Consider the following 15,283-nt stretch of genomic DNA (forward strand, 5'->3'; position numbering starts at 1 on the left):
ACTTATAGTAAGATGGCCTATTGTTGGAAAGACTGAATATTGAGCAGCATATAAGATCATATAAACCAGAGTGCTACTGCTCTGAAAAATGCTATGGCAGCCATGCTTTGTAAGTCAATATTGTATTTAGAACATTTATTTAGACCTCTAACAACAGATATCTAACTGCTAGGTATTCCATTTGTTAAGACAGTGGAGTGGAGGAGCTGATTTAAGGTGCCCCTTATTTTTATTTAAAAAAATTTAATTCCAGTAGAGTTAACCTACAGGGTTATATTGGTTTCAGTGTGCACATAGTGATTCAACAATTCCATACATTACTCAGTGCTCATCATGATAAGTGTACTCTTAATCCCCTTCACCTATTTGACCCATCCCCCCACCCACCTCCCCTCTAGTAACCATCAGTTTGTTCTCTATAGTTAAGAGTCTGTTTCTTGGTTCACCTCTTGTTTTTCTTTCTTCATCTCTTTTGTTTCTTAAATTCCTCATATGAATGAAATCACATGTTTGTCTTTTTCTGGCTGACTTATTTTGCTTAGCATAATACTCTCTAGATCCATCCATGTTGTTGCAAATGGCAAGATTTCATTCTTTTTGTGGCTGAGTAATATTCCATTGTGTATATATACCACATCTTTGTCCATTCATCTGTCGATGGACACTGAGGCTGCTTCCATAATTTGACTATGGGGAAAAATGCTGTAAAAACATAGGGGTGCATATAATCTTTTCCAGTTAGTATTCTTTGGGTAAATACCCAGTAGTGGAATTACTGGATCATAGGGCAATTCTGTTTTTAATTTTTTGAGGAACCGCCACATTGTTTTACACAGTGGCTGCACCAATTTGCATTCCCACCAACAGTGCAAGGGTTCCTTTTTCTCCACGTCTTCTAAGCTGCCCTTTCCTTTAGAACACTTGACACTTTGTGGCTCTCTAGTGGCATTTCTGAAAGGTGGCCTCGTCCTCCAGTGATGCAGCAGTGCTGGCTTTTGTGCTAGTCGGTAAACTGCCTGAGGACAGGTGCCTGCCCCATAGCGGAGGTCACCAGGGACCTCATCTCTCCATCTTTCCTTTCTATACCTCCAAACTTATGAACGAGGAAGGAGTCTGCTCACAGTCTCAACTCCTACTACCTCCCATCCACTCCTCCAAAGTCTGAAAGCTGAGTTCTGCTCCAGCTTTAAAATAAGCCTGTTCTATATATAACAGCCCTTGGTGATGAAGTGATCCTGGGAGGGACCGTGGTAAACTAGAAACACATGATGCCTCCCCTCAGAGGCAGCCCCTCTGAAGCTCCATGTTATTGTTGCCGTTAAGGCATGGACCAGTTGTTGCTGGATCTTTCTCTCTTTCAAGAGTGAATAGAAGACTGAATCTGTAGGTGAAATCTCGAGGCTTGTCAGTGTTGCTGACTCACCCAGTTGAACAGGTCATGTCTATGGCCACTGCTCTGTGAATTGTCAGCCCCCAGGTTTTGTCCCTGTACTCTTCCCTATTCCCTGGACCCTCTTTGCCGAGTCTCAGCTGCCCCACAGACCCCATATCACCTCCATGTGAATGGCTTTCCATTCTCCTTTAAAATTTTTCAAATCAAAATTCTTGTTTTTTAAGTTTATTTATTTTGAAAGAGAGAGACAGTGCGAGCAGGGGAGGGGCAGAGGGACAGGGAGAGAGAGAATCCCAGGTCTGTGCTGACAGCTCAGAACCAGACACGGGGCTCAATGTCACAAACCATGAGATCGTGACCTGAGCTGAGATCAAGAGTTGGACCCTTAACCAGCTGAACCACCCACGTGCCACTTAAGTAAAAATTCTATACATTTAAGATGTGCAACATGAGGATTTGGCATGGATATGCACAGAGAAGTGACTACTACAGTTAAGCTAATTAATGTATCTTCTCTTCACATAGTTAACCATTTTCCTGTGTGTAATGGGAACACCCAAAATACATTCTCTTAGCAAATTTCCAGTACTTAATACAGTGTTATTAACTATAGTCATCATGCTATCAACATTACATCCCTAGGCTTATTCATCTTACATATCAGCAATTTTGTACCATTTGGCCAAAATCTCCCCATTTCCCCCACCTTCATGCCATGGTAACCGCTGCTCCACTCTCTGCTTCAATGTATTTGACTTTTTTAGATTCCACGTATAAGTAAGATCATGCAGTTTTTCCCTTTTAAGGGAGCCAGGCAAAATTGTCCCTGTCCTCACAGCCCACACCAGTCATCATTCCTCAGGGACACCTTGGGAGTGCAGTCCCTGTTCTTTATCCCCACTCTAGTTGGCAGGGCTTTGTCATTCCTTGCCAGCCTCTTACCTCACCCCTGAATCCTGTTGCTGCCATGGGGATCCTGACAGAATGCAGCTCTGACCACCCTGGCTCCCTGACACAACAATACAAACAAAACAAAGCAAAACCTTCAATGACTTCCCTGCAGGCTGAGCACCAGTGTCCTTAGCATGACAGATATATGCATAGCTTTGCTGCAGTGGCCTTCCTCCTGCCCTAGCACTGCCTCCCACATACCCCACCAGCTTCCTCCAGTCCCTAGAATGTCTCAAACACCTTCCTGCCTCTGGCCATTTGCACTGGTTGTTTGGTATCCCTTCCCCCATGTGCATCCCCTCTCCTCTCTCACCCCCTAGCCCCTCCTTCACCCTACTTTGCATCACAGTTTAAATGTGATTTTCCTCCAGAGGTATTCTCAGCCCCCATCCCAGACCCGTTTAGACCCTGGCATAATCCCCTAAACTTTTCCTGCAGGCTGTTTATCACAATTATGATTATATAATCATGTATATGATTGTTTGCTACAATTCTGTTCCCCTGGGGCACTGGGTGGCTCAGTCAGTTAAGCGTCTGACGTTGGTTCAGGTCATGATTTCACAGTTCGTGGGTTCAAGACTCGCATCAGGCTCTCTGCTGTCAGTGCAGAGCCTTCTTCAGATCCTCTGTCCCCCTCTCTCCCCTCCCCTGCTCGCTCTCTCTCTCTCTCTCTCTCTCTCTCTCTCAAAAATAAAAATAAAACAAAAAATTTCTATTTCCTTTATTAGAGTGCAAGACTGTGTGTGGATGGAGAGTATGTGTATTTGTTTGATACCCAGTGTGCATCTCATAGGAGACGGCACAGAAGTGCTTTCTCAACTGGCTGATCACCTCGGCTGGGCTACTCGTCTCAGTGTGTGGACTCACAGCCACACCACGTTTTCTCTGACTCCAGAGCAGAGTGAGCATTTGCTTGCCTCCATGCCGTAGAATGCCGTTCCCCAGACCTGTGCACCCCATCTGCAGCCTCTCCTCGTCCCTAGAGTCCTCCATTCGTACTCTGGCAGAGCCATTCAGAGGCATCACCCAATCCCCGTGGACCTCAGATACCTTATCTGTAACAAGGGGATAATAAGAGCGCTACCTCAGGATCCTTGTGAAGAGCAAATGGTTTACATGGATAACAGTGTGTGGCTGTCATATTGAAAAGGCTATATATGAGTTAGTGTCTTTGCTGAGGGGTTGAGGCATCACTGGAAGAGACCACATCTTATTCAACACATTTCCCCATTTTCCTAGGTCCACTTCTAATCTCTTTGCCCTCTCTCTTTTCCTTCCTCCCCGGCCTCTGTCATGGAGTAACTGGAAAATCACCCCTGCGCTTCTCACCCAGAACAGTCCCAACACCATATCCCATGAGGAGCTCACTGTCTAGTCACAAATACTGTCAGGATATTTTTCCAAAGAAATGCAATGCTCTTCAAAGGAATGCTAACGGAAACTGTTACTAACACATTCCACGCCTGTTAGAATGAGAGCTGGGCTCTTGGTGCCTGACGCCTGAGGCATTTAGAAGGGATTGAATGTGTGTAGAGTGAATGGAGATCAAGATCTACAAAAGCAAAATGTAAATGTCCTTTTACTCATTTTTCAGTCATTCAGCATGCATGTATCAAATGCGTAGAATTTCTAAATTCTGTTCTTAAATGTAGAGATGAAATACAACCCCACCTAAAGCTGCTTACAGTCTTGCAGGAGAGACAGGACAAGGGAGAAGACTGCTTTCCTCTCAGGGGGTGGGTGATGAGTTAGAGGAGCTCTATCTACAGATGCCCCTCACTGCACAAGAAGTTCTGCCTTGCAGGGACACCCCTTTATTTGGGATTCAGAGTGGGAGGGGGACCTTCCTAAAACTTCAGATTGAAGATCCTCTAGGAGCAGAGAAGTCTGTAACATTGCCCCAGAAAGCAATGTGGATAGCCTTCTGGTTCATCTTCGGCCAGTTTGTATCATCCTCCATCTTAAATGTAGGGAGACAACCTGCAAATCATCTTTCTGAGGCCCATTCTACATCTGAAACTGGTGACACTGAGAGTTCCCTGTGGGATTCTCTTTCAGCTCTGTATCTATAGAAAGAATATTTTTAAATCTGAAAGAAATTGAGAAATTCAAACTAAGGGGGAGTAAAAGCCATACTATCACTTTTTCAGAATGCACTGATTTTGCTGTCCTTTTTGAGTAACAAGATCATTGCAGGTGTTTTATGTGTTAAATTGTCCAATGAAAGAAGGCAAAAATGTGTAATATGTCTATATTTACCTCTCTCTTTTGTATGTCAAACCTTAGACTATTATTAAAGGTCCCATTTTGAACAAGCCAAGCAACCAATGCTAAAAAAAGGAAAAGAAAAAGAAAGAAAGAAAGGGGAAAAAAAGCTATTCAATCATTATCTGAGTGGATAATGACATCCATTGTCTATCGCTTCCTATGATTTACTAGTACTGTTGCCAAGAGCAACATGTCAAGAAATTCCATCTCTTAATGATACAATAAAATTTCTGTTAAAAGCATTTTATTAGGAAAGCCGAGCTCTTCTTTGTAAGCACAAATTTGTTTTTTTTAAAGAGGGTTTTTTTTTTTTTCTTTTTTTTCCCCTCGGACAAAGATGTCTTCATTCTACCATTGCCGAAGATAGTTTTCTAATAATCTTGTTCTGGTTACAAATATTCATGTGTAATACCTGTTAACCAGGTTGTCTAAGAGCCCTTCACTTTTTACCTTTTTAAAACAGCTGAAAGAAAGGCTTCTAATTGAACAAAATAAATAGGACACAGGAACTAAAGCGTCTATATGTTTAATAAGCCTTTGTGTTCAGATCACATTGCTCATTCCACATGAATCACTCCAAATACAGCTGAGGTGAGGATATCATTTGAATCCAAGTACCTATCACCACTTCTCCATGTGGTGGGTAAGATCCATATTATGGAAATAACGAAAGCTAAATAAAATTGGCATTACCTTTAATGATGCTGTCAATAGCAACCACCCAGCAACGAGCATCGATCGTCACAGGCTGGAGTGACACTCCTTGCTTCCACTTCTGGTTCTTCCATTTCTGCAGCCACCTGGTGACACCCCTCATCACCAGTCATCCACTGTTCCTCATTTTCTCAGGATGTAAAAGAGGCAGCCAACTCCTCCACATCCTGTCCTGTAGGGTACTGTAATAAACGATCATATTTGTAAAACCAGTTGGATTGCTCCTGCTTAGCATTTGGAGTGGGAAGGATGTATTGGAAGAAATGGGAGCTACAACTTCTGCCTTTGATCTCCCTCACTTTCAGTAGGACCTAGCCCAAGTTATTTGTTGCCTTCTGCAAAGCTCATTGTTTTCTTTTCTAAAATGAGATGGCAGTATTCTGTGAAATATGGGTTCTAAAACTTCCACGATCTTATATGGAAAAATACACATTTACTTCTGACGTCTTAACTGCCCCACAACACATAAGTGCAAACTGATCTCAAACTGGGCTTCAGAACAGTCAAATATTTTGGCCCTCAGATATACCTTATAACATTTCTTATTTGAAAAATGGCAAAAGCACAAAAATAGAAAAATTACATATAACACCACTACTTTTTAAAATTATATATAGGGCACCTGGATGGCTCAGTTGGTTGAGCATCTGGCTTAGGCTCAGGTCATGATCTTGCAGTTTGTGAGTTCAAGCCCCACATCGGGCTGTCTGCTGTCAGCGCAGAGCCGGCTTCAGATCCTCTGTCCTCCTCTCTGTGCCCCTTCCCCACTTGTGCGCTCTGTCTTTCTCACTCTCTCTCAAAAATAAGCCTTAAAAAAATAAATAAATAAATAAAAGTATGTATAAAATTTAAGTTTTCATATGGCCCTTCTAGTCTCACTTTGTTAATAGCGTTAATAGTGGCGTGTAGTCTTCCTGACTCCTTTTGGGCAACTACCTTATTAACGATGGACTTGGCAAGGGCTGCCCTCTTGATGTGATGGCATCACCCAGAGGTTGTGCCCTACAAACCTATGCAACCGAAGTGGAAACTCCACAATTAGTTACCTTTGCAAAATTCTTTGATGGGTCAAGCATCTCCATTCTGAAAAACTGTCATCCTTTAAAAAAATTGTAAAGATACAAACGCAATAAACAAGGGTGTTATTTGCTTAGTACTTAGACAATATGATAATGGGTCGGTCCTTAGTCAATCTGATAAATAGCAGAGGTAATGATGAGAAGGAAAAGGAAGAGAAGAGATGAGAAAAGACTGTGTGAGGACATACATTGAATCACTCTTTGGAAAAAAGTATGAAAGCAGCATCTCTCAATTGGCCCATATCTGAGAAGCATGTGAGATGCTTGATGTTTTTGTAAAAATCCGTCTTCGTTAAAAATAACTCATTGTGTCTTCTGACCAAGGATTATTTGGCAAGGGCAAGTTTACCAGGATATGTGGAGTGGTTTACTTCTTCATAGGGATGTATAGCATTTAATGAACAGCACTGGATTCTGTCTTTGTGGCTAGTTAGGTGATATGTATTTCCCAGCAGAAAACAGTCACTAAACAAGGATGATAAATCAGTTTTGCTTCAGGAGCCCCATTATGAAAATTACCGGTTTAAGTCTGAGCCTTGAGGATTAATGCCCTTGGGGAGGGGCAGGGGAGAAGCTCTCTGTTAACACATTAAGTTAACAAGATTTTTCTCATCATTAAGGACTCAAGTGACCCAAAGGCTGGAGGAAAAACTTGTCAGGTTTTCATGGAGTGAGCAAACTCAGCCCCTCTTATTACTGGAACTCCCTTGCTATATCCACTCTGTACTTTGCTCATCATTCCTTCTATCTCATTTACTACTACACAGCCCTAAACCACTTCTCCTCCTAGACCATCTTTACTCACCTTCAAAGTAAAGGCTTATAGATTAATTCCTTGTGATTATTTTTTACCTCCATCATCACCTCCACTACTAGTCAGAATTAGCTCTTTATTTTGGTTTCTGAACCTTGCTGTTGACAAATCAGTCTCCTCCACAAGACTGTCTTATTCTCAAGAGTGGAAATGGTGTCTAGAGGATCTACATTTTTTATCTGGAGCCTAAACATGGTGCCCAGCAGAAGGGAAGTGTCTAAAAATGTTTGTGACTTTAATGTACACATAAGAACAGAAACCTAGTGGGAGATAGTTTGCTTTACAAACATACACAGACAACCTTCATCAGGTAAACTTCTCTTTTCAAATCTTAGGTTCGAGTGACCTTGATCCTTCGATGATGTTGGACACAGGAGAGACCATTGATACAGGTTCTGATTATGAAGATCAGGTAATTAAAATCTGAAAATATCTCTTTATTTTAAATGGGTTTAAATATAAATTTTAGCCTTTGTAAATGTTTTATGAAAATTAGAATTATAAATCATTTTTTCAAGTGTTTACAGGTAACTAATACCATATTTCATGATAAATCACACTAACCTATAGCTTTTGTCCACGAACTTTGGCCTTTCAGCCTTCCCTTCCCGACAGTTCCAAAACAGCAATTAATTAAGGAAAGGTTTGTGGTTAAAGTTACATGAGATGGAAATGAGGTTGTGTGAGGTTCTCTTGTCCAAGAATTTGTCTGTGTCTCTGTCCCTTTCCAATAATGAACTAACAGTATTTACTGAGTATCAGCTACAGGTTCAGGGTTCTGCTTTTCTATTTCTAACCTTTGAAAAGGACTAACGACCAAGGACAACACAGCCAAGAAGTCAATTATATTTTCTATTTTAATAAAACTAGAGAAATTTATCTGGGTCATTTTCCTCTCAGCAGAACTCTCCCCACTGCTGTATTTTAATAATCCAAAATAGTTGGGCAAATGCTCCGACTCTCTAATTAGGCTTTTTGTTTAAAAAAAGGATAATGTCTGAAAATTCCTTCTACCGCTCATCAGTGTTGCTCTGTGATGGCTGAAAGCCAAGTGAATATGTTCCCAAGGGTTTTTTTCTCCCATCTTCAACTAATATATGTCACAGATAAAGCATATCTAACCAGTGTCCAAATGTAATGGCTGGCTACACATTTCATATTCATATTCAGAAGCTATTTTCATGAGCATTGGGTTTCTTATTTTATATCACAAAGCAAGGAGAAAATATTGACAAGTGATATAATAAGTACTATGTATTTATACTATTTTTAAACACTTATTGACATTTAATATATATTAAACATTGTGCTGAGTTCCTTAGTTTTATTATGTCACTAATTACTAACAACATCTCTAGGATATAGGGATTATTATCTTCATTTTATAGATAAAGAAAATTAAGACTCAAAGAGCAAGTTGCCCACCATTACAAAAATAGTTTCACAGTGGGGAAGTGAACTTAGGGCACATTTCCTCACATCTGTACCAGACTGCCTCCTAACTCAGCCTCCAAATACAGGCCATTCAGTGGTACATTTTAGGAGCCTTTTCAGTTGCCAGCCCCTAAGACTCTATCAGAGGCAGATTCTAAACACCACTATTGAAGATGAGCTCATGATCCAAAATTACGGGCTGGATGAAGAAATGAACCATTACAAGATATCCAGCTGATTTAAAAATGGAAGGTTTCACACCCCTCAAGAACTAGAGAGAACAGGAAAGTCTGAAAGAATTTTTAATATAGGAATACTTAACATATTCAAGAAGATAAAAGGAAGAAACCATGAAACAAGTACAAGAGAGAATGGGAAGGAAGAGGCAGGAAGGAAAAGGAAAGAAATAGAAATTCTAAGCACAAAAAATATTGCCATTGAAATAAAAACCTAGTTAACAGGTTGAATAGCAGACAAAACATAGCTGAAAAGAGACCTAAGGACAGAGCTGAGGAAATTGCCTTAGAATAAAACAGAAAGCTGAATAGTTGTCAAATGTAAGAAAGAACTTAGGAGACACTGAGGATAGAATGGTAGGGCCAACATATTCAAAAAAGAGTTCCAGGAAAAAATGGGAGAGGATGGAACAGGGGCTCCCTTTTAGTTACCATTTTATTTTATTATTTAAACAGATAATAGTTGAGAATTTTACAGAGATGAGAAATGACACAAATCCCAAGATTGAAGGAGCACATCCAGTTCTGAGCAAGATTAAAAAAAAAGATACAAAAAAAACACCTCTTCACCTCATCATTTAGTCACTCAACAAATACTAATTGAGCGCCTAATATATGCCAGGTATTGTTTAGATAACTGAAATATGTAATTATATAAAATAGGCAAGAAGCTTATATTCTAGTACAGAAGACGGATGCTAAACGTCAACATGATAAGTTAGTAAATTCTCCAGATGTCAGAAGTGGTAAATTCTATGAGAAAAGAAGTAGAACAAGGTGAGAGGGTCAGGAATACTGGGGTTGGGAACAGATTATAGTTTTAAGTAGGATGGCCTCATTAAAGAGGTGTGATCTGACAGAAACCTGGCATATAATGTAAAACATCAGAACACAGAAGACAAAAATAGAATATTAAAAGCAAAAAGGCATTACCTATCAAGGAACAGAAATTTTGGTGGTAGCAGATTAAATAAAGCAAGAGCTTGCATTTTTTGAGCATCTGTTATAAGCCAGACACTGTTTTATGATTTACATGCATTGTTATCAATCCTTAAATAACTCAAGAAGGTAGCTCCTTTTATCCCCAATTTACAACAGAGGACATTGAACCTCATAGAAGTTAAGACACTTCCCAAGACTGCCCAGCTAGCAAGCTGCAGAGCTGGGAAACAAACTTGGATTAGCCAGAATCTAGTTTTTACTTTTACCATTCCAAATAAAGCCATTGTCAAGGTCACTGGTGATCTTTGTCAATTCCAGTTAACACTTTTTAGTTAACTTTCTTGACCTTTGCTGCGTGTTATTCACCAAACTTTTACTATAAAGTGTAGTAAATACCTTAGGCTTTGTGAGCCCTATGGTCTCTGTTGCAATTTTTCAAAGTCCACATTGTGGTGAAAAGCAGTCATAACAACACGTAAACAAATGAGTTTGGCTGTGTTCCAGTAAAGCTTTATTTACTGATACTGAAATTTGAATTCCATGTACTCCTCCTGTGATTTGTTTCAACGATTTAAAAATGTAAAACCCAAAACTGAGAGCCTATACACAAACAAGCAGCACAGTGGATTTGACCTGCAGGCTATAGTTTGCTGACCCCAGGGGTAAATCATCTTCACATTCTTGACATTCTCCTCTCTCCCTTAGATTCTAGCACTTCTAAATTATTTATACTGTTCTAAGTGCTCCACATTTATTACCTCATTTTATCCTCAGACAATGACGAGTTAGATATTATTGTTATATTTTATTTAAATATATTTTATTTAAAACATGGGGCGCCTGGGTGGCACAGTCGGTTAAGCGTCCGACTTCAGCCAGGTCATGATCTCGCGGTCCGTGAGTTCGAGCCCCGCGTCGGGCTCTGGGCTGATGGCTCAGAGCCTGGAGCCTGTTTCCGATTCTGTGTCTCCCTCTCTCTGTGCCCCTCCCCCGTTCATGCTCTGTCTCTCTCTGTCCCAAAAATAAATAAAAAACGTTGAAAAAAAATTTTTTTTAAATAAATAAATATATTTTATTTAAAACATATTTTTTGTTACTTATTATTATTATTATAGTGTTATTCCAATAAGGAAACTGAGGCACAGAGAAATTAAACAGTTTATTCAAGGTCACATAGCTGGCAAGAGGTAAAGGCAGAATTCAAACATAGCCATCTGACTCCAGAGCCAGGATCAGGAAAGATAGGCTGGGCTCTGCTATGGTAACAAATAAAACTCAAAATCTGAGTACTTTCCAGGGTTCTTGTACATACAACCTCCAAAGGGATCATGGATGGGAAGGCAAAGAGCCTGAGGAAGATGGACCAGCTCTTAATTGCACATTACCTTCTCCCACGTTCTTCAGGTGTTCCCCAGTCACTGGCCCTCCCTACATCCAGGGAGGCGGGGAAACGGAGCTTTCTTGTGCCTCCAGGAAAGGAGGGATGAGTTTGGTGGACACTGAGTCAGTCTTGGCCACAGATCTCTTGCCCTACTCTGTGTTCACTCTCTCGGTGCTCCTCCTACATATTGGTCCACTCGTTCTTGGTTTTCTTGCCGACCTGCTCTCTGTTGGTCCTTTACTTAAATGTGGGTGTTCCCCAGCATCCATGGCCCTTTGGATCCTCACTGAACATGTCCTCCTTTAAAAGCTCAGCCATAGCCATGATTTCCACTTCACCCAGCGTTCCCAGGTGAGCTCCTGTTGCATATGTCTGCCTGCTAAACAGTGCTGGTTGGATCTCCCATGTGCATCTCAAACTCAACACATCCAAAACCAAACTCCCCATCTTCCCCCACAAAATCTGCTCGCCCTTCTGTTTTCCCTATTTCTGTTAATGATACCTCCATCCTGCCAGCTGCCCAAGCCAGAAACAGGATGTCTTCATAGCCTCCTTCCTTTTTCTCCCCCTCTACATCAGTTTGTTCAAGAAGCCAGTCAGTTCTCCTGTGCAGAAATCTCTCCTTCCCTCTCCAGTCCCACTGCCACTGCCCTGGTTTGCACCCTTGACTTTCCTCCATGGGATCACAGAGACAGTCTCCAACCAGTCTCCCTGCCCCAGCCTCCTATGGCACACAACATAATCATCTTGCTGAAAAGCAAAGCCAGTCACGGCATTCTGCTTCTTAAAAACCTTTTTGCCTCCTCATTGATGTCAGAATGATATTGGAAACTCTTATCATAATACGTGGGAACCTTCAAATCAAAATCTGAACCCCTGCATCCCTCCCAAATTCATCCCTTTCCAGTCACCAAAACACACTGAATGCTCCAGCTACACCAAGCCATTTTCCATTCCTCCAAGTGGCTTGTGATTTGCACAGTCCTTTTCCTCTCTATAGAAGCTTCTACCACCCATCATGCCTATTCCAGATAACCCAGTCATGCACCATCAGGACCAAGCTTCTTCTCAAAGAAGCCCTTACCTCATTACATGTTCAGTTCACCTTCTTGGGGAGCCCATGAGACCCTGTGTTGTAATATTCTGTGGCATGACAGGGAGTGCATTCTTTTCTGGGTGTCCTCAATGCCTGCCACCAGCCTGGCATGTAGTATGTCCCCAATAAAAGTCCATTTTTTTAAAGCCCATAAAATGACTTCTAGTTCTTCTTTATATGTGATTTTTGATAACTTGCTAACTCTTGCTAACTTTTTTTGTATCAGTTTTTAATTTACATTCTAGTTAGTTAACATATAGCGTAATATTGGTTTCAGACATAGAATTTAGTGATTTATGATTTACATATAACACTCAGTGCTCATCACAAGTGCCCTCCTTAATGCCCATCACCCATTTAGCCCCTCCCCCATCCACCTCCCCTCCATCAACCCACAGTTTGTTCTCTATAGTGAAAAGTCTCTTTATGGTTTGTTTCCCTCTTTTATTTTCCCTCATCCTCTATGTACATCTGTTTTGTTTCTTAGATTCCACATATGAGTGAAATCATAGGATATTTGTCTTTCTCTGACTTATTTTGCTTAGCATAATACACTCTAGCTCCATCCATGTTGTTGAAAATGGCAAGATTTCATTCTTTTTTGTGGCTAAGTAATATTCCATTGTGTACATTTGTGTGTGTGTGTGTGTGTGTGTGTGTGTGTGTGTGTGTGTGTGTATAACATCTCCTTTACCCATTAATCAGTCGATAAACATTTCGGTTCTTTCCATAATTTGGCTATTGTTGATAGCACTGCTATAAACACTGGGGTGCATGTGCCCCTTTGAATCAGTTATGTTTGTATCCTTTGGGTAAATACCTACTCGTGCAGCTGTTGGGTCACAGGGTAGTTTTATTTTTAACTTTTTGAGGAACCTTTATACTGTTTTCCAGAGTGGCTGCACCAGTTTGCATTCCCACCAACAGTGAAAGAGGGTTCCCCTTTCCCTACATCTTCACCAACACCTGTTGTTTCCTGTGTTGTTAATTTTAGCCATTCTGATAGGTGTGAGGTGGTATCTCATGGTTTTGATTTGTATTTCCCTGGTGATGAGTGATACTGAGCATCTCTTCATGTGTCTGTAAGCTATCTGTATGCCTTCTTTGGAAAAATGTCTATTTATGTCTTCTGACCATTTCTTTCTTTTTTTTAAGGTTTATTTATTTATTTTTAGCCTCAGTGGCTCAGTTGGTTGGGCATCTAGATGACTTTGGCTCAGGTCACGATCTCATGGTTCCTGGGTTTAAGCCCTGCATTGGGTGCTGTGCTGACAGCTGGGAGCCTGGAGCCTGCTTCAGATTCTGTGTCTCCTTCTCTCTCTGCCCCTCCCCTGCTCATGCCCTGTCTCTCTGTCTCTCTCTCAAAAATAAATACACATTTTAAAAATTTTATTTATTTTGAGACAGAGAGAGAACACAAGTGAGGGAGGGGCAGAGAGAGAGGGAGAGAGAGAGAATCCCAAGCAGGCTCCACACAGGCAGAGCCCAGTGCAGGGCTCGAACTCACAAACTATAAGATCGTGACCATAGTCAGACATTTAACTGACTGAGCCACTCAGGCTCTCCTTCTGCCCATTTCTTAACTGGATTACTATTTGTGTGTGTATGGATGCTTGATAACTCTTTTGAGCCTGGGTTTCCTTCTCCAGAAAATGATGATAACCCCACTTGGAAGTAATGTTGGGAGATGTAGACAGTACAGGGGGCCTTGTACAGAACAAATACTGCATAAATGTAAACCCTTCCCCAGCCCAACTCAGACTGAACTTTTTAGGAATCACTGCCTTTCTGTAGCTGACAGAGGCCCCCATTTCCTCAGCTAAGGGAATGCTAATTGAGCACTTCTGGTTTTCAGTCTGGCATGTAGGAACTTTATCATAACCAGTGTTTCTTAACAACAAGTAATAAGCTGAACAAACTGAAAATCCAACAGTTCTTCTTAAATCTCTCAGAGAAGTAGGTCACAATACAAACCACTGCACCCAAAATTGGAGAGACAGGCAGAGTCAAAGAATCACAGCTTACCAGAATAGAAACCCACAAGCAAGAACCTCACCAGGAGCCAGTGCCTGTGTAGGTAGGAAACCCTACACTGTACTTGGCAAATTGCAGGAGGCTCAGTGTGGGCAAGTGTGAGAATTCAAAATTCCAGGGGGGGGGGGGGCAGGCATAGAGGTCCCCACGCTTCTGTGAGTTTCACTTCCACAAGCTCTACCAGGCCCTCACAGTGAATATCAGAGAAAAATCCTTTAGTGCTTCTGGCAAGGGGAAGGGGCACGGAACTGTTTTGAAATACACCAGAGCCCTCTGTTTTTAACAAGGCCTGCTCCCAGGAGAAACTATTTTGTCAGAACCTAACCTGCTGTGGTTTTATCAGAGCCTACTCTACCTGGGAGAACAAAAATACCCAACTCCAGCCCCCTCTAGCTATCCTGTTCCACCTAAGGGTGGAAGATCCTGAGATACACTGGTGAAGTTCACAGTCCAGGGGGGTCTCCAAAAGACTGACATAACCATAGGACAGTATGTGTTTCACAGAATGGTTCCTCTGCCCCCACACCTTACCACTGCGTTACTAAAAGTTTATTTATTGCAGTTTCTTTTACCTAGTACATCATGTCCACCTTTCAACAAAAAACTAGAAGGCATCCTAAAAGGCAAAAACAGATTTGAAAAGCATGAGAACAAGAGTAATATATGGCAGGATTACTGGACTTATAGGAACAGGAATTTTATTAAAAATATTATTAATATGTTGAGGGCTTAAATGGAAAAAGTAGACAACATGCAAGAACAGGTAACGTGCAAGGTAACGTAAGCAAAGAGATGGAAATCCTAAGAAAGAAACAAAAAGAAATGCTAGGAATCAAAAACACTAGAACAGAAATGAGGACTGCATTTACTAGGCTCATTAGTAAACTAGACATGGCTGAGGAAAAAATATCTGAGCTTGAGGATACGAAAACAGAAGCTTC

The 15,283-nt window shown here is 41.2% G+C and overlaps 1 protein-coding gene across 3 annotated transcripts in view; it reads left to right on the top strand.

Moving 5' to 3' along the window:
• AK5 (adenylate kinase 5) overlaps positions 1 to 15,283 on the top strand; it is a 264,423-nt gene that overhangs the window by 132,159 nt on the left and 116,981 nt on the right. For all 3 annotated transcript variants that reach the window (XM_043575316.1, XM_043575314.1, XM_043575315.1), the window contains exon 8: positions 7,555 to 7,631. In XM_043575316.1, coding sequence (XP_043431251.1) covers positions 7,555 to 7,631 — 77 coding nt within the window. The remainder of the gene's footprint in view (positions 1 to 7,554; positions 7,632 to 15,283) is intronic.

The sequence above is a fragment of the Prionailurus bengalensis genome, chromosome C1 (genome assembly GCF_016509475.1).
Source record: "Prionailurus bengalensis isolate Pbe53 chromosome C1, Fcat_Pben_1.1_paternal_pri, whole genome shotgun sequence".
In the NCBI taxonomy this organism is placed as follows: Eukaryota; Metazoa; Chordata; class Mammalia; order Carnivora; family Felidae; genus Prionailurus; species Prionailurus bengalensis.